The sequence below is a fragment of the Solanum dulcamara genome, chromosome 12 (genome assembly GCF_947179165.1).
Source record: "Solanum dulcamara chromosome 12, daSolDulc1.2, whole genome shotgun sequence".
Classification (NCBI taxonomy): domain Eukaryota; kingdom Viridiplantae; phylum Streptophyta; class Magnoliopsida; order Solanales; family Solanaceae; genus Solanum; species Solanum dulcamara.
In genome coordinates, this window is record NC_077248.1 from 7,451,647 (window position 1) to 7,477,129 (window position 25,483).

General features: G+C 30.7%; 2 protein-coding genes across 3 annotated transcripts; one reads left to right on the plus strand and one right to left on the minus strand.

Moving 5' to 3' along the window:
• Positions 1-6,068: 6,068 nt before the first annotated feature.
• Positions 6,069-9,892, plus strand: LOC129876350 (beta-fructofuranosidase, insoluble isoenzyme 1-like). Of its 2 annotated transcripts, XM_055951762.1 has the most exons (6): positions 6,069-6,255; positions 7,428-7,436; positions 7,538-8,559; positions 8,797-9,041; positions 9,352-9,448; positions 9,553-9,892. In XM_055951762.1, the coding sequence occupies exons 1-6, from the start codon at positions 6,069-6,071 to the stop codon at positions 9,727-9,729; spliced, it is 1,737 nt and encodes a 578-aa protein (XP_055807737.1). In that variant the 3' UTR covers positions 9,730-9,892. The 2 variants fall into 2 exon arrangements, with proteins under 2 accessions (XP_055807737.1, XP_055807738.1); XM_055951763.1 differs by lacking the exon at positions 7,428-7,436 and having other exon boundaries at positions 6,177-6,255.
• A 630-nt stretch (positions 9,893-10,522) lies between these two features.
• LOC129876838 (probable protein phosphatase 2C 65) lies at positions 10,523-14,055 on the minus strand. The gene is made up of 5 exons (XM_055952321.1): positions 13,545-14,055; positions 12,836-13,153; positions 12,338-12,455; positions 11,563-11,786; positions 10,523-11,381 (listed from the first exon to the last, which is right to left on the minus strand). Exons 1-5 carry the CDS (start codon positions 13,782-13,784, stop codon positions 10,914-10,916), a joined length of 1,368 nt encoding a protein of 455 aa, XP_055808296.1. The 5' UTR covers positions 13,785-14,055; the 3' UTR covers positions 10,523-10,913.
• Between the last annotated feature and the right edge of the window lie 11,428 nt (positions 14,056-25,483).

The following is a 25,483-nucleotide window of genomic DNA, read 5'->3' on the forward strand; positions in this document are numbered from 1 at the left end:
ACTATTATTCACACCTTATAATTGAGCACATAAATAAGTGTTTTGACATCTTTTTCAAAATAAAAATTCAAAATTTTCTTTTCTTCTTTCTCAGTATTTTTCTTTTTTCCTTTTTTCTTCTTTCAAAATTGTCGCTCCCTACACCTTAAACTCATGTACACAAAAAAAAAGAATTTAACCCCTTACTTTTTTATCTCCCTTAACAAAATTTTAACCCCTTATTTTTTTAATCTCCCTTAACAAATTCCTCTCTTCTTCCTTTCTTCCCTTGAGATACGATTTACTATGTTCGATAATACAAAAAAAAAAGTTCAAAATGCTAGTACCCCGGCCTTTTTTATGAATAGTTTCAATCAAAATTCCATCGATTGTAGCTAGTCAAAAAAAATAATTAATTATCACCGATTTGAGAAGCAAAAATTAAAAATCATTCCAAAAATAGGAGCTACACGTGTTTTATGGTTCAAACCAAATTCAAGAGAGGAAAAATGAGACAATAAGCTAATTAGTTTACAACAAATATAATCATATTTTATTTACATAAAAAATAGCTAAAATCGTAGGATATATACAATGACTATACAATATAGCTTGCCAAAAGTCATAGAAAGTATACACTGACTATATAATATAGATTACTTATATATGATCTATACAATAAATATATATTATGAAACACTCTATACATGAAATATACATTGAATATACATGAATATATACTGAATGATCATTTTTTTTATAATTAAAATGACCGAATGACATCTATCATAATTATCCCAGGAAAAATTGGAATCACATGAAGCCCAAAAGTAGATATGTACCCCAAGAAGGGCTGAAGTTCTTGCCCAAAACTGGGCTTGCACGCCAACGGTGCTGCAATTAGGGGTGTACATAGACCGGGTTGGTTCGGATTTTTTACAAACCAAACCATTTGTGTCGGGTTATTAAATCTATAAACCAAACCAAACCAATAAAAGTCGGGTTTTTCAATATCAATTTTTCTCGGGTTTTTCGGGTTTTTTCGGGATTTTCGGGTTTTTTCGGGTTTTTTGGATTTTTCATAATATCTAATAAAAAGCATAGAGCAATGCTTCTTAAAAAAAGTTATAGTACAAAATATCAACATATAAGATGGACGCAGAACATTGTTTGAAGTTTTAACTTTATAAGATGGGCTTTTTTTGTATATTATTTAGATGAGCTTCTCAAGTCCAAATATAAATGTAAGAAAGAAAACAAAAATTATAAAAAAAATTTAAAAAACATTTATAAATTACATTTTAATAAATATTTTTATGTATAACATAATTTAAAAGTAGTATATCTATAATCGGGTCGGTTTGGGTTCGGTTTGACTTTTTTTAGTTAAAACCAAACCAACCCTATAATGGTCGGGGTTTTTTTCAAACACCAAACCAAGTCAAACCAAACCACTAGTCGGGGGTTTTTTCCGGTTTGGTTCGGTTTGTCGGTTTGGTGCGGTTTATCGGTTTGCCCTGTACAGCCCTAGCTGCAATGCATGCCCAAATAGGGGTGCTTTTGTGGGCTTCAATATACAATAAATTAATTAGTTTATAACAGATATAGTCAATTTTTATTTGCATAAAAAATAGCCAAAATTATAGAAAATATACAGTAACTATATATTATAGTTTGCCAAAAGTCATAGAAAGTATACATTGACTATACAATATAGATTACTTATACATGAGCTATACACTGAATATACATTATGATATACTCAAAAACTGAATATAACTTGACTATACATGAAATATACACTGACTATACAATGAATGACCATTATTTGAGATTTTTTCTTCTTTACACTTTTGTGTGTGATGATTGCGGATATATCTTGCAATTCTACAAAAAAATCTTCTGTAGGAGGTTATAAGAATAACTCTTGACTTGATATCTTTGATTTTTATTAAAATAAATTAAACAAGGTAATTAGTGTTATACTAATTATTGTCTCTAATTTCTTCAAAATAGGAGTCTAGATCACTTTTGATTTGCGTTCTTGAATTGACTTTATTAGTGCCGGTGCAAAGCTAGTGCTATTGCAAAATTAGTGTCGTGGCAAAGTTAGTGCTAGTAGAAATTACGTATTTTTGAGAATAGTAGAAATTATTTTTCAAAAGCTAAAAAATGTAGTTTTCCCCGAAAATACTTTTTTGGAAATCACTTTCGAGAAAATATACTTAGATGCAATTAAAACTTCGGTCAAACACTTTAGGTGCTCAAATGTGTTTTAAAATTAATTAGATAAACACAAACTATTTCTCAACAAAAGTACTTTTTCGAAAAATACTTTTCAAAAAGTCCAAAACAGTAAAGTTTATTGGCATATGCAAAAATAAAAATTATCAATACAGTATCTCGTCCTAATCTTTTGCTTTAAATACACCTGGAATAGTAGGTAACGAAGGAAAATCGTTAATTAGTTTTCATTTATAGCAACTAATTAGTATTATAAACTTCCAAAGAAAAATTCCTAAACAAAACTCTTCCTATTTTTTTTGGACAGAATAATCATTCCAAAAAAAAACTTTGCTAACTTTTTTTCCTATTTTCTTTACAGTCTCTTCTTTTTGTTCTTATATTTGGAATAAGTTTGGATAACTCATTATTTTGACATATTACATTTTTTGTGGTTGGAACTAATATAATTTTTATTTTTAATTGAATAAGTGACAAACCATTTGTTAGCGGTATATGTCAAATATTATGCACACCTATTATAAACAATATACTATATGATATCTTTTATGTATTTAAATGTAGTAGTAACATATATGTAAAATTCATATATGTTATAATAAATATATATGATATATTGATGAAATATTTTTATATATACTTAGTATATACCATAAATATATATGGTACTTTTTCAACTGAAAAGTATTTTCTCTGTAAGATATTTATCCTATAAATATGCAATTGTTATCTTTATATCCCAAAAAAAAATCTAACAAAGATATAATGGTAAAAATCAACTTTAAATATTCATTTTGGTATAAGGAGAGAGAGAAATGAGATTACATGGTAAAAAGATAAAATGAATCCCTATTTAGTGGGACTTTTTCTTTTCAGATATTTTTTTTTTAACGGTGTGAATTTTTTTTAAAATATGGCAAAAATGGAATAAAACCTTCTATATTTGCAAAGCACTAATTATTTTGCTAACTTTGTGCCTAAGAGCCTGTTTGATATTGCTGTTGGAAGGCCAAAAACGTTTTTTTTTATAAAAAAAAAACTTTTTTTGAAAAAATTAAGGCGTTTGGCAAATCAATAAAATTATTTTTAAATGGAAAAATTAAGACGTTTGGCAAATTAATAAAACTGCTTTTAAATAGAAGTAGAAGCAGTTTTCCTTCTAATTTAATTTTTTTTTAACTTTAGAGGATTATAACAAACAAAAAATAATAGTTAAAGATTGTATCCAAAAAAATAGGTAACAAATAACAAAAAGATTCTACTTTTTAATATTTTTCAACAATACTTCTGCATGATTAGAAACCTCTTGTCACGATCCAAAAACTGAGGTCATGATGGCACACATCTCAAAACTCAATCTGATGTGTAATCCTAAAAATAAAACTCATACAAGACTCCCAAAGGGGAAAGTGATGCCACGATTTAAATAAAAAGAAAAAAAAATAATGAAGAAATTATCTCAAAACATGATGTCATAAGTATAAAGAGCATCTAATACAAGGTTCGAATCTGAAGATACAACATAAGTCTCTGAATGATACAAAAGACTGAAAAAAATAAAAATAGACTAGTGACGATCCGAATTCTGGGACCTCACCACTAATCTGAGAATACACAATCCGCTAGAATATTAACTGCCATGTGGGGTACCCCGACTAGTATCTGCATCAAAAAGGGACACAGAAGTAGGGGTGAGTACAATTCACATGTAGTCAGTGGGTTTTAGCTGACTGAGTATAAGAAATTAATCAAACCTATGAAATAAACTAAGGAACGCTTCCACCTGCATACAGAAAAGTCTCATTTCGGCATCGGTGCCGCCAGTTTATATATATAGTGGCACGAGTAAAGTAAACCCATAATAACAACTCATAATCACAATTAATCAAATAATTCAAGCAGCACAAATATCAATGCAATGCAATACAATATGATGATGCAATGATGTAGTGGTACGGTGGAATCAAGACTGTCGCACAGCCTATCGTATACACCTGCCGAGCTGTACTACCAAGCAGGACCCATGGGGGTCTCGCAAACCATATACCTCAATCACAATATCTCATTATTCTTGCCACCTCCTTGTGGTTAAGGGATCACAATGCATCCACTACCCTGCCGGAAAACCGTCTCGGTCAGGGACTCAAGATACAAAGGTTGAGATCACAATGCATCCACTATCCCGCCGGAAAACTGCCTCGGTCAGGGACTCAAGATACAAAGGTTTAAAGGTGTTTCATTTTCTGTCTCAAAAAGAATTTCCATATTTCTCAACTTTCCATGTTTTATGATATGATGAATGAGGATGAATGCATCAAAACACATATGGCATGGAAGTAATATTCAACTCACATGTGGTATAAGGTTCAAAGTTCTCAAAACTTAACCTACACATAATATTCACCCTCAATAAATAGTAAAGGGAAGGAAACACTTTCTTTTAAATATTCACCCCTTTCTCAACAATATTTCAATACTCAAGTATGCTCAAAAAACCCAACTCAATCTCTCAGGCGGCATCACAAGTCAAATAATATACTCAAGCCTCTCTCTTAGGCAAATCACAATTCACATGCTCTCAAAGCAAATAAGATAACAAATAAGGCCCCCACACGGGCTATGTAATACGAATAAACCTCCACACGACAACACATTAATAAATAAGCCCCCACACGGACATCGCAATATATATAACATTCTCAACTCATACTACAACCCCATCCCAAAGTCTATAACATATGAATGACTAATTACCCCATCTCAATCTCAAAGAAAGATAGTCAAACCTACCTCAATTGTCGAAACCGCACTCGAATACCTCCATCGAACAAGCAACTCTCGAATTCAGCGCCCGAAATAACAACCCACTATCAACAATGAAACATACACGCCACAAGGAGTCCAATGACACCCATATTGATAGGTTTCGGAACCGGGAGTAAAATGGTCCAAAAATTAACTATTTTCAAAAGGGTCAAATCTGGAAATTTATTGAACAATCCCATTCTATTGGTAATAAGGAACTCATGGTTGAAAAATCCATAAAAATAGAGCTCAAAACGAGTTGGAAATCACAATTTTCCTTAAATTCGGATTAGGAAAGAAACAAAGATTTTTGGGGTTTGAAACTAAAATTTAAGAGTTAAAATCGTCACAAACTTAATGAAAAAGGAAGATTTTAGGTCAAAAATCACTTACTCAACACTTTGCCTCGAAAATCTCTTCTCAAATCACCTCAAGGAATTCAAGAACTCAAACAAATGATGAAAAATATTGAAATGGGAAGAAAGGGGCATTTTCTGTCCAAAAAGTTACTGTTCACGCGTGTTACTGTACAAATTTTCGAAAATCACCCTCAAGGTCATTACACCTCCCCCTACCACCACCACCGAATTATATCTTATGTATACAATAATTATTAAATATGAACAATCTATTATATTTATATAACATATTCTTAATGCGATTAATCTCATGTGTAGTATAAAAAGTAATTGAATAAACATTTTTGGTAAGATAATCAAAATTGATATGGATTAAGATATTTTAGATAGAATGTTTTGTGGGAAATGGAGCAATTATAGGTATTTGTTAAATTATAACGGAAATTTTGGTATATTAACTATTTTTAGATGATGATAATGATGCGATGATATAGATAGATAAGTTATAGCAATTTTGACCATTTATTTTTTTATATTTTTGTTTGACTAATCTTTATTTTTATTTTTTATAAATACTCTTTTGGTTGACTAATCTTTATTTTTTTTCTCTATAAATACTCTCTACACCATTTTAACTTCTTCATTAGTTCCTTTTATTCTTCAAAATACTCTATTTAAAAAATGGTGTTTTTAAGGACTTGTTTTGTTTGGTCCTTTTTAGTAATGATTATTGTGGTATTGTTTTTAAATAATGGTATTAAAGCTTCTCATGAAGTTTTCATGAAACTACAATCATCAAGTGCAATGAGTGTAAGAAAAATTCATAGAACGGGGTATCATTTCCAGCCTCCTAAACATTGGATCAATGGTACTTATTTTCTATCTAATTCTTTATATTTGTTTGTATACACACATTGACATGCATACAATTTTATTTATAATGAGGTTTGAGAAGATTTGAGATAAGTTTGACGATCATGTGGATTTGTTGTTATAAAAAATTGTCTCAGGGTTTGACGGAGGACATAGATTATTATGTGATTAATGTTAGTTATTATTATAAATAATAAATCTAATTTTAACTTATCAGCACTGTGAAAATCTTCTCCAAAACTGATATAACATTCAATCCATTTTAGCTACTGTTTTACCCAAACAAATTGTGTCCATATGAAAATAAATGTAGTTTAATAGTAATCAAGAAACCATTATTAATTTAAATATATGCATAATTAATTAATAATTAATTCAACTTTTAAAGCCCTCAGAAATTAGGAGTTCCAAATTTTATATCAACGAGTTATATTTTAAAAAGAATAATATCATTCTATAAATATTCATAATTTGTTTAAACATAAGTTCTAAATTATTTTAAAAAAAAAAAAATTGTGTCCAGTCTAAATGCGCCACATAAATATAAACTACATCCGCCCGTGGATTTGTAGAATAGTACTATTTGTTAATTGAACTTACAAATTAAAGTGCCCATACATGATTTCTCTGTTACAAACTACCAGTAAATTTCTCTATTAATAATATGCTTAAAAAGACAAAAAAATTGTTTTAATACCAAGATATCTGTATTTGTTCAGTGACAGTGAAATCTTCTTCCTAAAAAAATTCAAACTATGCTTTTAATTGCATATTTGCTTTTCCGTGTCTTTTAAAGGACAAGTTGAAAACTTATGAACAGTCAAAATTATTTAAAACAATATTGTTTGTTCGAATATTCTTTGATTGTTATTAAGAAATATAATTATAAAGACCAAAAAAAATGTAACATATATAACACGATAAATCAATTCCAAAGACGATCTTGAATAGAATACATGTGCAACTTACTAAGCTCTAAGATTGATTTCCATGTTTGTTCTTCTTTCTTTCTTTCTTTTTTTACAGATTTAATTGGAATTTTCTAATTTTTAAATTTCGTACTTTACAATTTCTTTTTAATGGCATTGAAATGACTTTACTAATCATTTTCCGTTAATTTTTTTTTTTATGGTTTTGGTTCGGATGCTTCCAAACAACAATCAATAGATCCCAATGGTAAGATCGAGTTTTATACTTAATAATTTTCACTTAAATATAGCTAAAATCTCATTTCATTATTAATCATGTTATTGTGTTTCCTCTTTGTTTTTTAATAGGTCCAATGTATTACAATGGAGTGTACCATCTATTCTATCAGTATAATCCAAAAGGAGCAGTATGGGGTAATATTGTGTGGGCTCATTCAGTATCCACTGACTTAATTAATTGGATTCGTTTAGAGCATGCAATTTATCCGTCCAAAGTGTTCGACAAATACGGTACGTGGTCCGGTTCAATCACTATTCTTCAAAATAACAAGCCTGTGATTCTGTACACTGGAATAGTGGATGAAAATAATACTCAAGTGCAAAACTATGCCATACCTGCTGACGTGTCTGACCCTTTACTTCGTAAGTGGATCAAGCCCGATGACAATCCATTAATAGTCGCTGACAAGAGCATCAACAAGACCCAATTTCGTGACCCAACAACAGCTTGGTTGGGCCGAGATGGACATTGGAGAATGTTGGTTGGTAGTGCTAGAAGACATAGAGGAGTAGCAATATTGTATAGGAGTAGAGACTTTTTAAAATGGACCAAAGCCCAACATCCACTTCATACCTCTGTCAAGACTGGAAATTGGGAATGTCCTGATTTTTTCCCAGTATCATTGAATCATACAGATGGTTTGGACACATCAGTTGATGGTGAGAACGTTAAACATGTCCTTAAAGCTAGTCTTGAAGTTACTCGATTCGATTACTACACGATTGGAACCTATGACACAAAAAAGGATAGGTATATTCCGGACGATACAATGATTGATGGATGGAAAGGATTGAGATTGGATTATGGTAATTTTTATGCATCAAAGACTTTCTATGATCCTAGCAAGAATCGAAGAATTTTGTGGGGATGGGCCAACGAATCAGATGCCGCTCCAAAAGATTCTGCCAAGAAAGGATGGGCTGGAATTCAGGCTATTCCTCGCAAATTATGGCTTGATCCTAGTGGGAAACAGTTGGTTCAATGGCCCGTTGAAGAATTAGAAAGCCTTAGAAAGAAAAAAGTTGAGCTAAGAAATCATAACTTAGACAAGGGAGAAATGGTTGAAGTTGAAGGGATTACAGCTGCACAGGTTTGAATTATTTTATTAAATTTTTTAAACAAAATAATGCATCTCTTTGTATGAAATTGTTCAGATATATAAGTCAAGAATACCCTACATGGCTACATCATTCACCTTAGCATGTGGCCTTTTCTCAAATTTGTTGGGATACAAAATGCTTCATGCTTTGGATTGATCTTTTTGTGTATGAAATTATTATGTCAAGACAATGTTACAACTAATTTTTGGGTGTTAATTTAATGGCAGGCTGATGTTGAAGTGACATTTTCCTTTTCAAGTTTGAAAAATGCAGAAGAATTTGATCCTAGTTGGGCTGATCTTTATGCCCAAGATGTATGTGCCATTAGGGGTTCAACAGTTCAAGGTGGACTTGGGCCATTTGGACTTCTAACATTGTCTTCTGAAAATTTGGAAGAGTACACACCCGTATTTTTTAGAGTGTTCAAGGTCCAAGATAAATATAAGGTTCTCATGTGCTCTGATGCATCAAGGTTAGTTTTTTCACTCTTTAGACATCTATTCACCCCCAACCCACCTAATTTCATTTAGTTCTATAAATCATCCAAATAATTTTTCAAATAGTTAGATCATCCAAATGATATTTATAGGATAGCTTTAATTTTAAAGTGTGAAATTAGAAATCTTAAAAATAACTTCATACAACCTGTGAAGATGACCTCATAATATAAAAATTATTTACTTACAATAAATATTAGTTAAACTCTTTATCAAATTATTGTTCTATTTACACTTTTGCAATAGAAAACCTTGTTATTGATGCCTTTTCTTTTTTGGTGGCAGATCAACCCTCAGAAATAACAGCAAAATGTATAAACCGTCTTTTGCTGGATTTGTTGATGTTGATCTATCAGACAAAAAACTATCACTGAGGAGTTTGGTAAGCTTTTTTGGTATTTAGTTTTTTCATAAAAATGTAATTAAAACTCAAACTTTGTTTTTGCTTGTGTATCATTGACAACTTGTTTCCCCTTCTTTTTACAGATTGATCATTCAGTCATCGAAAGCTTTGGTGCTGGAGGAAAAACATGTATTACATCAAGGGTCTATCCGGCATTAGCCATCTACAATGAAGCTCATTTATTTGTCTTCAACAATGGTACTGAGACAATCACAATTGACACTCTTAATGCATGGAGCATGGATAAATCCGAAAGATGAAATAAAATATTGGAAACAAAGAGGAAGAAAGCATAATTTATCTTCACTATTTGTTCTTATGTTAGAGCCTTTTTATCTTGAAGAAAACTTGTATAGTTTTGCTACTTTCTGCTGATCAGGAATAGCATAGTCATGGTATTACAACCTAGTTAGTTAATCTTTCTATTAAAACTAATTTTATGTCGTTTGGTATGATATAGAATGGAACTACCTTTCTAATTTGAGGCAGTTTTATCTATTGTATGAATTATGTGGTTGTTACTCATATTTGTTTGTTTCTAAATTACACATATATCCTGTATTTCAATATTACAAAATTAGGAAGAAAAAATAATTTATCAATATAAATTGTTGCACCAAGCATTAATGCAATTGTATACATATTAGTCAAACAATATGTTGCGGTTATTATTTGGTGTAAACATCTTATATAGATAAATTTTAACCCTTCACTTCATAGAACAAAGAAGATAAAATCATTGAAGAAAAATGAGTGAATATGCCTCTATTTTGTATACAGATAAATTTTAAGACAAACAAGATGAAACCATTCAAGAAAAACGAGTGATATGCCCCCATTTTGTAGTCCATTTCCTTGATTATTTCCTCAAACTAGTTCCATTTATTTTTTAAAATAAATCAATATATGAAAAAATATATATATATATAAAAATACAAAACTTATATAAAATTGGTCAAAAGCATTACAAAACTAGGTTATGACATATGTACATAGCAATACCGTAAGTAATTATTAATTTCTCACTAATAGAACAACATATTATGCAAACAATTGTAAACACTTCAAAGAATGTTTAAAGAGAAGAAAAAAAACTTGGGATATTTAGCTATGATGGCATTTTCCCGGTATATCCTGAGATGCTAAAAACCATGCATAGGACGAATGTTTTTCTTATTGAGACGTTCATGAGACTTTAACCCTCTAAAATGCGCATCACACTTATCTCGTCGTGTGATGACTCAAGAGGTTGTGGTTTTCAATTTTGCATTTTTTCTTCAGAGTTTAAGTTATATACACCAACATTGACGATATGAACATTTTGTAACTCATTAAAATCTCCAAATATCCACCCTGATTTTGTCACCAATTTACTCTGTTTTTACCTTTGGACCTCTTTTTTTTTTCTGGCTACTTATATGTGTACAGCCACTTTACTTTCATATTATTGATGATCTTCGGGATACACAAATTTCATCGCAGATCTTCTTTGTTGGCCTCGATAATGTAGATGCTCTGTCGATGAATTCTTATTATTATTATTATTATCATTATCCAAACCATCCTTAACTTCGCGAGCAATTTCTTGATCATCTTTTTCTTTGACTTGATAATTAAGCAATGTATCGAGCCCATCATCCGTTTTCGTGTTGTCAGGATAGTTTTGATCGTCTGCGTTTAACTCTGCATAATTGAAGCTCAATTGAGTAACCTCAGACATTGATTTGGTTAATAGAGGCTTTTGGCGTTTGAAAAACAAGCATACTACGCCACAATCATCTATTTTTGCGCGAGGATATTTGTATTTCCAGGCTCGAACTGCACATTCTACTAGTGTTCTTGCTGCCATCGATCGCTTTCTTGTTGTAGCGACTATTCGGATCACTTCATCGTTGCTTAAAACATCCCACACCTACGAACAGATAGAGTTTAAGTTATATCAAAAAATTGGTCATAACATATTATTACTCTATTTTTCAAGTTATCATATCAGACTTGATACAAAAAATTATATTACACATCTTTAAGTTTAAGAATTGTTTACACTATCAGTATTAAATGCGCGAAAAATGGAATTAAGTTACTCAACTTACCCCATCAGTAGCCAAAACAACGAATTCGTCGCTTTCAGTGAGTTTTCTATAATAAACTTCAGGGACAGAGATGAGGCCATAGTCTTTCAAGCAAAAATCACCAAAAGCCCTAGCCATGGCAAGGCCAGGACAATCTTCATCAGGCATCCATACTCTATACACATTTGGTTCTTGTTCCATTGCCATAACTCTTCCTTTGCAACTTTTAATTCTTTCATATTCATCTGATCAAAAAATTAATACAATAAATATGTTAAATACGAAGTTTATATTTTGTACTGAAAAGAGTCTAAAATGCCTCGAACTATTGGATCTAAAGGTGGATGTCAAGGACATTTTAGGCCCAATAGATGGATGATGAGTATTTTTGTACTATTTTCAATAGTTGAAGGGCATTTTAGACCATTTTCCGTATTTTGTAATTGAGCTTAGTTAAATATTTTCTTGAGAGATCACCAAAATATATGGTCGAATAAATGGGATTCCTTCAGACTTATTCGATGAAGGAATTATTGGTAGGGAGTGTGTTTCTCTTTTAATGGGCCTACGAGGCATAAATTCTAGAGTGAATTACAAAAATGACCTTGGAGTTGATAGTCTTGAACTTTTGACCTCACTTGCCTTCTGACTTTGAAGGTTAGATCATGGAAAAGCATAGGTGATCAAAAGTTCAAAATTACTTAGTTTCAAAATTATTTGGTGCAATTTTCTGTAAATTCAGGTCAATTGATGAATTTTAAATACTGAAAAAGACTTTATTTTCTTGAGCACTTACTTGGGAGATGAGGCTTCAAGTCCACAGTGAGTTGTTGGGAAACAAGTTGATTCTTCTCATCTCTAGTGCAAATAATTGCTCTAGAATCACCTAAATTTCCAATGAACAAATGTTCCCCCTGAAAATTCCACAATTAATTAGAACAAACAAATAATTTTAAAAATGAAGGTCTAATTTCATGGTTGGTCATTCAACTTTCATTTTGTTACATCATGTCACTAAACCATTTTTTTTAAGGAAACTCGATTTTACCTAAGTATCGTGAAGTCACTAAACTATTATTTGTAACAAAAAAGTTGTTCAACTCTTCCTATATATCACAGAAAGTGATTATATTGAAACAAATGAGGAATTTTCTATAATACTGCGTCAAAGCTGAGTGACTTTTTGATACATATTAAGTTTGTGTTTCTATAATACTTGGGTAAAGTTACGTGATAATTTGGTTTTAAAAACAATATTTTAATGACGTTATTGATATAAAATAAAAGTTGATACCTGCTTAAATAAAGTAACAGCTGTTGTGCCACTGGAATAACTTTTAATTGAAGGTTCCCTTTCAAGTTGTTCATCCATTTCTTTAAAGGACTTGAGATATGCAGCTTTCCATGCATCAAATAGTGGGTAATTCTGATCATATTCTTCACCATTTTCAGTGTTTCTAATAATTTCATCTTCATCAATATTACACTCTTTCAACGATGACGAAATTTTAGACGGTAACAAGTCGCGCACGTAGCGCGCCACCTTGTGGCCCGATGGACCGTGCCCATCGAAGACGCCACAAAAAAACGCACCTTTCTCTCCACCAAAATTCTGCACACATTATGTATGAAATAAATTTATTAGCCCTTTTTATGATCCATTTCCGGGGGGGAAATTACAATCAATAAGAAGGTTAAAATATAAACAAAAAAAGAGAAGTATCTTCTTGGTAATTGTATGTCAATATAAATGAAAATTAAATATGACAATGTGCCATGGTTGAAATTCCAATCTAAGAAATGGAAACAAAAACCATGGAAACATTAATCTAAAGACATTGAGGTCCAACTATTAAGATATTGTTTGTTCAACGATTGAATCATGTTCCGATATGGAATTTGCCTAAGATAAATTCATAGCGTAACCAATTAACAACACCACAATTAATGACAATATGCCATAAAGTATGTACAATGAGAAATTAACAAGGAATTAATAATACCTCCCAAACAGTCATGGCATCTTGATTAATCCCCTTTTTACCTTGTTGACTGTACATAGATACAAATTTAGAATATCCATGTAACCTAATATTAGCACCAAAATCTCCCTTTCCTAAAACACCATGATCATCTTCAACAATAACATTATCTTCTTTATCATCCCCATTAATATAATGGTGACGATAATTTCCATGATGATCGAAATGGCGCACCCTTTGACAGGTACAACATGCACCCATATCTCTAATTTTTGCACGCCTACGATGATAATCTCCTCAAAAATAAATCTTGCCTCTTGAAATTAAAGCCATTGTAATATAATTCTTTGAATATTGTTAATGGAAAATTAGAATACAAAATTTGTATGAATATATTGACAAAGAGTCAAAGGTAGAAGACAGGACAATTAGGAGGAGGAGGACAAATCAAGAATGTTATTCTCGTGAGATAACATTCATGATTTGTGGGAAATAAAGAAACTAGTAGGGGAGAATATAATCATCAATGTAGGTAGTCCTTTTCTGTTTTTTTTTTCCTTTATATTTTTTTTTCTTCTTTTGGATAAAATAGTTTGACCATTCAGTTACACTATTACAGGACGTTTGGAAATAAAAATTGTGAAATTTTGGAAAAAAGGAATGAAGTAAAAATAATTTTGAAAATTGGAGTTGTGTTTGGACATGAATACATATTGGAGTTGTTTTGAAAATTTCGTAATAAGTGATTTGGAATATGAAAATAACTTTTTGGAAATTTGTCGAATTTCTGAAAATTGTAACAATTTTATATTCAAACATTTTTCCAAAATAATATTCCGGAAAAAAAAAGTGAAAAATATATGTGGTCAAACAGCCACTTATTTTTATGTCTTCAATTCCATTCCCTATTTTTTACGACTATTATTTTTTTCTTTATCTATTACTTCTTCTGTTACAATATGTTTTAATAGTATTATTCAGATAGTCAAATGATTTTTTTTAATGACGATAATTATGTGAATTGTGCGTCCTGAATGTATACAACGTACAAAACTATGATACGTAATTTTTATAATTTAATGTGTAATTGTTGTATTATCCCACTTGGCTAGTCATGTAAAAGTCCCTACACTCTTCATGTATAATGAGCCCAAAGTCTATAGAGATTGCATCATGCAAGTCCAATGAAATTTCTTGATGGATATTTAGCCCATTTGTGTGTATAACCGGACCCTAGATGTATCCGTTTTAGCATTCTTTTGAGTAAATTGGAATGAGATTTAGGGCGTGTTTAGTACGAACGAAAATGTTTTCTTGAAAAATGTTATTTAAGAATAAGTGGTTTTTTTTTGGTATTCGATATGTAACCAAAGTATATTCTCTTAAAAGCGTTTTTATATAATTTAAATAAACATTGTGGAAGATAGGGATGAAGAGGTAGTAGTGTGAGATGGTGGGAATGAGGGCTATGGTGGGTGGGGATGAAGATGACACTACATCAAAAGAGACGTTTATTTTTGGGACAATTTCAAATATATATAATAAACTAATTAATTTACAATAAATATAGCTATGTTTTACTTACATAAAAAATAACTAAAAATCACAAAAAATATACAGTGACTATACAATATACAGTTTGCCAAAAGTCATAGAAAGTATACACTGACTATACAATATAGATTACTTATACATGAGTTATACACTGAATATACATTATGTTATATTCTATACATGAAATATACATTGAATATATATGAATATACATCGAATGACCATTTTTTTGATAATTAAAATGACCGAATGATCATCTACTGTAATTATCCCTTTATTTTTACTTGTTCAATATATTAAAATAATTTTTCAAACTTTTTTTGTCCATTTTAACGTATCAAAAGAAAGATTTTCTTAAATTTAGTCTTAACATTAATTACCATCCCAAGTTCATTAAGAGTATATAATACCAATTAATATGGTATTATAGTAGGATAAATATTTTATTATTATTTCTTAAAGGGAGCACAAGTTCATTGTGGACGACTAAAATTAAACATAGTATATATTCACATACTCTCATCTGTTCAAGTGCTTCGTGGAGAGAACCTAATGGCTAGCTTTCCAAATAAATGGCAAAATTAAATATTAATTACAATGAAATTCCTTGACACAAAAAGGGAATATCTCTATAAATAAATTAAAAAAAGATAATAAAGACATTCATTCTGTAGATGCTTAATAGTGCAAAAGGTATGGCACTCATAATTCTTGATACATAATACATGTATTTGCTCTTTATCTTTTAATATATATAAAAAAAAAAATTAAATCAATCACTTAGATAATGTACGTATGGTCGATATTGAGCCCTTTCTATGTTTGATTTCATTGCCTTTGTAATGTAAACCACTTATTTAATTTAACTAATTCTTCTGTACGAGTAGTGCTTTCATTTTAATTTATGTGATGCATTTTGATTGGTAACAAAACGAAGAAAAGAACAAAAAAAAGCTTTTGGAATTGATATAACTATAAATCATCTCATTAACAATAACTAGAATAGCAAATTTAAAGTTTAAATATTTCTAATAATAGGAAGACTTTTTTTTCCGGGACAAACTAAAATAAAAAAATACACCAAGACAGAGAACGTACTTGACAAACCGTTGTCAATTTCTATTATTTTATTTTAAGTTGGGATACAGAAAGAAAAAATAATGAAGGGGATTATAATGTGAAAAAACAATCGTCCATTTATCCATATAAGAAATAAAAATTAAAAAGAAGAGAAGAAAAAGTAAAAAAGAATATATTCCTCCAATTGCTTTTTTTAGTATAATAAACTTGATCTGTTACTGAACTTAGAGAAGAGTATATATACTTTATAGTCAGTGTGATCAGAGGCATTATATAATAGGTATATATATATTCAAAGTCCACCCTATAAACAGAGATGATGACCAATTTAAATTTAAAATTTATAAATTTTAATAGTGATCTTAAGTTAATATTAATAATAATTGAATTTATAATTAAATATTTATATACATGTAAATATTTTAATATATATATATATATAAATATATATATAATTAAAAAAAATTGAATTTACGCGAACATATAATTAAGTGAGTATCTAACTCTGCCCCCACTGCTACCTAACCATAAATTGATAAATAATGTGGCCTAGACGACTTCTAATTCTAAATATGAAATCATATATTTGAAAGTAAAAAGGAATAATTTCTTATAATATGCAGAATTTTCCTAATTAATTAACATATTCCCACATTTAAATATGTATATATATTAATTTTAAACAAAATAAAGAGGCAGAAAAATGTACAGTGATAACCAGTAAGGAAGACAACTTTGTATAGTATAATATCACATGTATCATGCCGTAGATCCCATTTATAATTTTAAACGATAATCAAAGATGTACTCTAAAAATAGGTTCTTTTCTTTCTATTTTGTCGTCAAAATCCCTTTTTCCCTTTACTATTATGTGTTAAATGAGACTCCTATTTTTTATGAAGAGAATGAATCTTGCTGCTTGGCCTGTAGTAGGTATCTGGTTAGTCATCGACTTCCGGGAAAGAGTAGAAGAATTTTATTTTGTTTACCGAATCACATGAAAGTAGATCGACTCTATTACATAAGTTAATTCCTAATTTTCGATATTGATTTATTCTTTTTGTATAACTAAGTTATGATTGGATTGAATTGGTGCATTTTTATCTATTGTATATGTATATGTATGTTTTCGAGCCGAAACTTGCTGGATAATGAGGCAGTATATGTGAAGGTTAAATAAAATTTGTTTTAAGCAAATAGAGTTATCAAGTCAGAGAAGGGAAAAAAAACACAAGAAGGGATTTTCATTTGACCTGTCAAATTAATTAATCGTACTTTGCATACTATATTTCGTTTACACAAAACGAAAACACTTCCAAAGTAATTTAAGTTATGTGAGGCATAAGAAATGTCACATCATCAATTACTTGACTACTTGAATTCCCTTCCTATACCCCATCCCTATATATACGGGCCAAAATAATACTACTAAATTATTCAAAATTGGTCAAGTGCCGTTACATTTTTGGCACATAAATTATTTTTTGAACACCAATAAAAAATTGGCACATAAAATTAATGTCCTCCAACTTGCTAAGTAGCTTAAAAATTCTTTCTTATTAACCATTATTCTAAAATAAGAGGAAGATAATCACATTAATTCTTAACCTACTTAATATGGGATTAACAAAACTACGAGAATGATAGTTGATAGTTTAATTGTTTGTCTATCGACACTTTCAAATAATTGGTGCTGATTTAATTCTCATCTTATAATTCGCTTTCCCATTTTAACCTTCTATTTTAAAAAAAATGTCATGGACCACCTTTGACGACGCCTTCACACTTGTGGTGTTGCACACTTAAAAGAGTGGGAGAGATAGATCGAGGAAGAATTGATCAGAGTTGATTAGATATGACATGGCATATCTTTAACTAAGCGAGTATATGATCTTAGAGAAAAGAGCATGAAGGTCAGGGATTAAGATAAACAGTTAATAGCTAGATAGTCGATATTTCTCTCATCCAAGTGGTAAAGCATGGTTCTAGTTTGGAGTAACCTATCTATTTCCTTACTAGTATTTATATTATTATGATAGTATTATCTTGTTATTCAATTTCATTACTTTTGTTATCTTTATTATTTTTGTTGTTTGTACGTTTTTTTCCTCAGTGTTTTCATTATAGCTTTTTAATCTTTCAATCCTTTTAAACGCATGTTCTGAAAAAAGATTTTTATGAGTCCAAAATCTATTAAATATTGTCTGTTTATCCTAATAAAAATAAGATTTATGTATACCTCATCCTCCGAGACACTTGTAAAATCTCATTAACTATATTGTTGTTTGTTGGCAGTATCTTTGCTAATATGTAGAGGATTGGAGCTAGATTTACTATATACTTTATCCATATGGATCTGTTTTCAACTTTCTTTTTCCTTGTTTGACCTAAGATTAGCTGGCCCTTCGTTGTTCGACTCATGCACGCTCCACTAATCAATATTACAAAAAATGGTGAGTTTGACCCTTTGGGTCATTTTTTTTTGATTTCTCACACGTTGTTCGAAGTCTGTGGAGCTCCGATTAAATTTAGATCGCTCACTGCAGTATTCATTCGTGGGTGTCGCTCCCAAAATAATTTTTTCCATATTCATTGTCTGAACCCGAGACCATTGATTAAAGGTGAAGCAGTCTCTGCACCACAACTCATGTTAGTACCCTTTGGGTCATTTGATATGCAATTGGATAATTATAAATAGTCTTGAGATAAAAAATACAATCTTAAATTTAATTACTAATCATAAATTAAATTAAATTAGAATTAGTAATTAGTAGCGAATTAAGTTATTCCTGCTATAAAATGAAATAAAGTCCAAAATTATTATCTCGGGATAAAAAACAAAATGACAAAATACCCCTCATAGTATAGTAGAGTAAATCTTGAAGAAACTTGAAATTTACAGGTAGAATGAAGGACTAATAGTAGTAATAAATGTAATCTTGGAAAACGGACAATTAGGTGAAGGAAAAATGTATTACAGCTAGTGGCTTTGACTGATATCAATATTGAACTGAGAAGAAATATATTGTTTTCCATCTCGATGAGATCCTTCGATAAGTAGAATATCTCTATGCATGTCTTATTTGATAGAAATATTTATTTTTCATATTATAAAAGTCTATATTATATACATTATCTTGAAATGAAATAATGGTCACTCAATTTAACAAAGTTATCTATGTATTAAAGCATGCCTAGTTGAGTAGATAGTGATAGTTTAATTAGTTTTGAGGCATGTTTCAATACATAGATGTGATAGTTCAGGTAAAGAAAAGATAAATGGTGATAGTCCAAATAGAAAAAAAAACCAACTTATAATTGACTTGATCAGCTTTGAGATGTGTTTAATTACATAGATAGTGAAAGTTCAAGTAGAAAAAGGAAACAACTGATAATTGACTTAGTCAGCTCAAAGGTGCATTTTAATATATAGATGATGATAGTTTAGGACCTCAGGTAGCAAAAAAGATAAATAGCAATAGTTCAAATAAGAAAAAGGGAACAAATGATACTTGACCTAATCAGCTTTGAGCTGTATTTAAATACATAGATAGTGATAATGCTAGTAAAAAAATGGAACAATTGATTGTTGACCTAATCAGCTTTGAGATGTGTTCAATTACATAGATAGTGATAGTTCAGATAAGAAAAAGGAACAACTGATAGTTGATTTAGTCAGCTCAGAGGTGCGTTTTAATATGTAGATGATGATAGTTCAGGACTTCAGGAAGCAAAAAAGATAAATGGTGATAGTTCAAATAGAAAAAAGGAAACAACTGATAGTTGATCGAATCAGCTTTGAGGTGTGTTAAATTACATAGATAGTGATAGTTCAGGTAGGAAAAGAAAATAACTAATAGTTTACTTAGTCAGCTTCACGCGAGGTGCGTTTTAATATATAGATGGTGATAGTTCAGGTAGGAAAAGAAAATAATTAATAGTTTACTTAGTCAGCTTCGCGCGAGGTGCATTTTAATATATAGATGGTAATAGTTCATGTGGAAAAAGGGAACAACTGATAGTTAAAGTAAGAAACTTGTAAAATAATAAAAAATTCAGATATATTTTTGACCATGAACTTTTCTTTTTGTTTCAATAAAATCATTCAAATGTAAAAATTTATTTTATAAAATAATAATGGCTAGAAGTCACTTTAAAAATGAAATAAAAAGGTCCAAAATAATCCCTTGAATTTGAAGTTTGAATTAATAGATAGAAGCCAAGTATTAGTATAAAATTAAGAAGAAATAAATGGAGATCATGTTCCTAGATGAAATTTCAGAGGCACATGATAGCATGAACTTCTGACAAGCCATTCTTTCTTCAACCTGTGATTTTATTTTGCTTTCTTAATTTTAATTGATGGATATATATGTATATTTCTTGGATAATTAATCCGTACTGGAAGATTGACTATATATCCTAAATTGAGATATATTTATAGGACAAGATCTTTACCAAAATCCCAAGAATGCATATAGATATGCAAAATCCAGCTTGTTCATTTTGCTGGCACACCAGAGGCATATATATATATATATATATATATATATATGCAATAAATAACCATAATCTTTAACTTGGTTTCGATTGGTAGTTATGTTCTTCAATTTTGGACTTGTACAATAGGCACTTAATCTTGTATAAATTAAACAAGTACACATATTTATCCTACATCACAATTTATGTAAAATACACTCAAACTTATTTATATTATGTCAAGTACACAACTTCATCTTCAACTTCCGCTCCATAAATTTCAAATAAAATGAAAGATATTTGAAATTTATGGTCAAATACCTACTTTAATTTAGAGAAAAGTCATAAGTTACACTCTGTTATTGTCCAAAAAAGTCATTTACATGCTTATATTTTACGTGTCTGGCGTGTGTATAACACAATTTTTTGCATAAATTTGATGTTGTTTTTGGAAAGAGGTATTAGAATTTCACTTCAAATAAGAATAGGGTGAGTTAGTATTATTGTTGTTTTTCATTATTTTTATATTTTTATTACTACATATTATTATTTTAACCTCGTTTATCTTATTATCTTTTGATTGTTTTTGTTTGTTTCTACTATTTTTTTTATCGTTCTTTGAGCTTATGATCTATCTGTAACGACTTGTTCCCGTCGTTACGGATAAGCTAATAGGAAAGAAATTCGGGTCAGAAAATTTTGAGCCTAGGCCAGAATTGGATGAATTCTGAGTCAAGTGAGGTCTAGGGTGATCCGAAAATGGATGAAAAATTTAACCTATAGTTTGATTAATTTAGTTGATAGCCAAGACGATGCAGAGCTTGTACGCTACGGAATCGCATTCGGGTGAGTAAAACTCCCGAAATCGATCCAGGCATGAAAGGTATATTTTAAGGAGTCTTGGGACAAGAGTGTGTTGTAAAAGGGGAGACTTTGAGACTCTTTACGAGCTCTCTATCTCCGCCTATCCCGCCAAAGCCGGATTACAAACGTGACTTAAGTCGGAGAAAAACCCCAGACACGGTATTCTTTTTGCAAAACTGTTCTTAAGAACTAAGGAGGCGACTCAGGGCTCTTTTGATCAAATTTTCACGATTTCTCACGCCAAAGGTAAAATTATTACTCTCTTACTTTGTAATTTAATTCCTAGAACCTAGAATTATGGTTGGTAATCGTTGCGGCGGGGAGGGGGGAGGGAGGTTTGTCCTGAAACTAATGGTGGAAAATAGCCCTAGATGGAGGTTAGGATCATGGGTTGGTCTAAGAGGGGGAATTATGCAATAATTCGTGTAAATTAAATTATTATATTGATCTTTTATATGTATTTACTGTTTTTAGACTAAGAACAAGCTGAACGAACCCGAAAAGGAAAAGCTCCTGCACTTTAGAGTTGTCAAAGGTTGATTTCGAGGCAGGTGATGGTTTGTCTTCCCGTATATGATTCATGTACCTGTTAAATTACTTTGTTATATGCATATGTGTTTATGAATAGGGAAGAATGAAATGAACTATATGAAATGACTACTTATTGGCCATGATTTGTGATGAACCTGTTCTTGGTACATATGATAGTTTGACTATTCATTATATGTTTGAATCGGGTGTCACGTTTTAACACAAATATTGGATCAGGTGTCACATTTCGACACATAATAAGTGTTTGTAGGTCTCATGAGATGACACTTATCTGAAATTACATGATAATTGAGACTGATGAACGGTGATCATATTGGGTACTGGTTATGAGATGCTAATGGTTAAGTCTATTCTATATATATGTGTTTACTGTGCTGATTTTGCTTGTTCATGTCTCGCTTACTGACTAGCCGTGTGATCTTCCCAGTACACTGTTGAATTTGTGTACTAATACTATATTTGCTCTGTTTTTGTTGAGTACAGGGCATATTCAGACGGCTGCTGAGAGACCTAGAATAGAGGACCATTAGCTGCCAGAGTTCAAGCTAAGCCAATTCTTTCAGGCTGTCATGGGCTCTCCTTGTTCTAGTCTTTGTTTCAGAACTCAGACTTCGTTTTGGTTATTTGTTTTTATGACTTTTGGGGTTGTAACTCCTTTCCTAGACATGTTGTTTTATCAGAGTTTTGGTACATCGACCTTCAGGTCCTAGGTGTTAAATTTCACATCTTATGGCTTGTTAACTAGATTTTCTGAGTTTATGTTCAGTCATATTTTAAGTATTTAAACTTTTTTTTCGCAACTTTAATTCGTTTTATCTTTTGCAATTACCGTTAGTTAGGTTGAAATAGTGGTTCTTTCATCGGAGGGTTAGTGTGCGTGTCAATCACAGCGGGTCAAAGTCGTGACACTATCATAAACAATTTAGTACATACCTTTTTAAGATAAGAATAAATTTTGCATATATTCTCTTTTCCTCAGACTTTATCCGTAAAATTACACTAAATTTATTTTTGTTATGGAGTGTTAGGTTGCCCCTAACGTATGATTGTGTAGCTAATATCTCTTGACTAATTATACAAGTTGCATCTTATGACTTCTCCCTTTAATTTGTGGTTTCGTTTACTTTTTTGTATATGCACATAATTGAGTGTCTATAGTTTAGTACTACATATTTATATACTGAAAAAAAAAACTTATATATTTTAATTCAATTAATTCCAAGTTTCCTAGTTTCACTTTCTTCTAGGTCTAGCTGGGTGGATCTTCTAAAAAAAATTGACTAACACTAATTATTATTTTTGATCCATTTACAGGAATTAGGATGACTACAATTCCTTCTTGGATTCTGTGACCAGTATGAATCTTTTCAAACTTAGTAAATTAAATATGGTTAATTTCACGAACGATTACTACTTTGTCCGAACCACTTTACTCATCATTTTTACTAAAAATATATTATTAAAGATAGTTATTATTTTTAAAAATTAAAATATAGTAATTGAATATACTCTTCCTATTTTATTTTTAGTAATAATGATTCTTGAAAGTAATCCGCAAATAAACGTGGCCTCTGCTTCAATTTTTATTTTATTTTCCAAAAAAATTGCTATGCTGACTCAAAAGTCAAAAGTTTTTTTGCAGACAAATATTGACAGCAAAAACTGATCTTTTCCGTTTTTTTGCAAAAAAATAAATGTTTTTTCCTTAAATTAATCTACCTACAGCAAGTGCCAATTGAAGAAGGGATTAGTAGAAGTATTTAAATAGTTGAACATTAATTAGTAAGTTTAATTTAATAATACTTTCTTAATTATATTTTGAGATCTCCAAGACAACTAAGGTATTTATTTAATTGAACACTAATAATTTATTATTTTTTTAATTGAGTAGCCAAAAAAAAATAATCATCGGGTAGCAAATTCACTTACTTTAATTTGTCACTTTTCCTTACAATTTGAATGAACCATTTAATTTATATATAGAAAAAATTCACATCATGAATCTGATCGTGCATCGAATTTGGTGTGCACTTTTTAGTTCGTCCAAAAAAGAATATCATATTTTTTATAATTAAAAATAATTTAATTTAAAAGTTTAACTTTTATCCTTAATTAAGGAAATGATTTATAACTATCTAAATGGTCAAGGAGGATTTTAGATCATAAATTTTAAAATTCTTTATTTTTTTTAACTTTGTGTCAACTCAAACTTAATCATATAAAAAAATTGAGAAGGAATGTAAGAATATATTATATGTAAGTGTAAGGAATTTTACACTATAAAGTAACTTTTATTTGTTATCGAGAGTAGGTACCGAATCTATTGGGGCAGAGTGGATGAAATGGAGGCTCGCTTCCGATGTGCTATGTGACAAGAAGGTGCCACCACAACTTAAGGGCAAGTTCTACAAAGTGGTGGTTAGACCGGTTATGTTATATGGGGCGGAGTGTTGGCCAGTTAAGGTCTCTCACGTTCAAAAGATGAAAGTAGCCGAGATGAGAATGTTGAGATGGATGTGTGGGCATACCAAGAGCGACATGATTAAAAATGAGGCTATTCGGGACAAGGTGGGAGTGGCCTCAGTGGAAGACAAGATGCGAGAAATGCGACTGAGATGGTTTGGGCATGTGAAAAGGAGAGACACAGATGCCCAGTGCGGAGGTGTGAGAGGTTGACCATGGATGGTTTCAGAAGAGGTAGGAGTAGGCCGAAGAAATATTGGAGAGAGGTGATTAAACAGGACATGGCGCAGTTATAGCTTACCGAGGACATGACCTTAGATAGGAGGGTGTGGAGGACCCATATTAGGGTAAAAGGCTAGTACATAGTCTCGTTATTCTTCCGTATTAGTAGGCGCATTAGCGTACTATAATTTCTTGTGCTCTGACTTCTGTTATTATCTTTCTATTACTTTCTGTACTTTGATTACTCTATTTTATCTATATCACTTTCGTTATTTACGTTATTCGTTATTTGTTTTTCCATATCGCCTTGAACTTCTTAGCCTTATCTGACCTCTTTTTATGCTTCTTTTGAGTCGAGGGTCTCTCGAAAACAGCCGTCCTACCTTGGTAGGAATAAGGTCTGCGTACACTTTATCCTCCCCAGACCCCACGTTGTGGGATTTTACTGAATTGTTGTTATTGTAGTAGGTACCGAATCTCATATTTTAAAGACGTTTTACCTATAATTCAAATATCCTTTAGATGAACTAATAGTGTAATTTATTTTATTTTATTTTACTCTGTAATATATATAGGAAGAAACGAAAAAGAGTACTCCTATGAAAATATGACCACATGGGTAGGATGGAAAGTGAAAATTGTATAGCTGTGTTTACAGTAGTGAGGGACAAGCATAGATTGGTTAATGTTTTGAGGGAAATTGCCAAGAAATTAGAACAACACAACCCTAACCCCACCACAAAAAA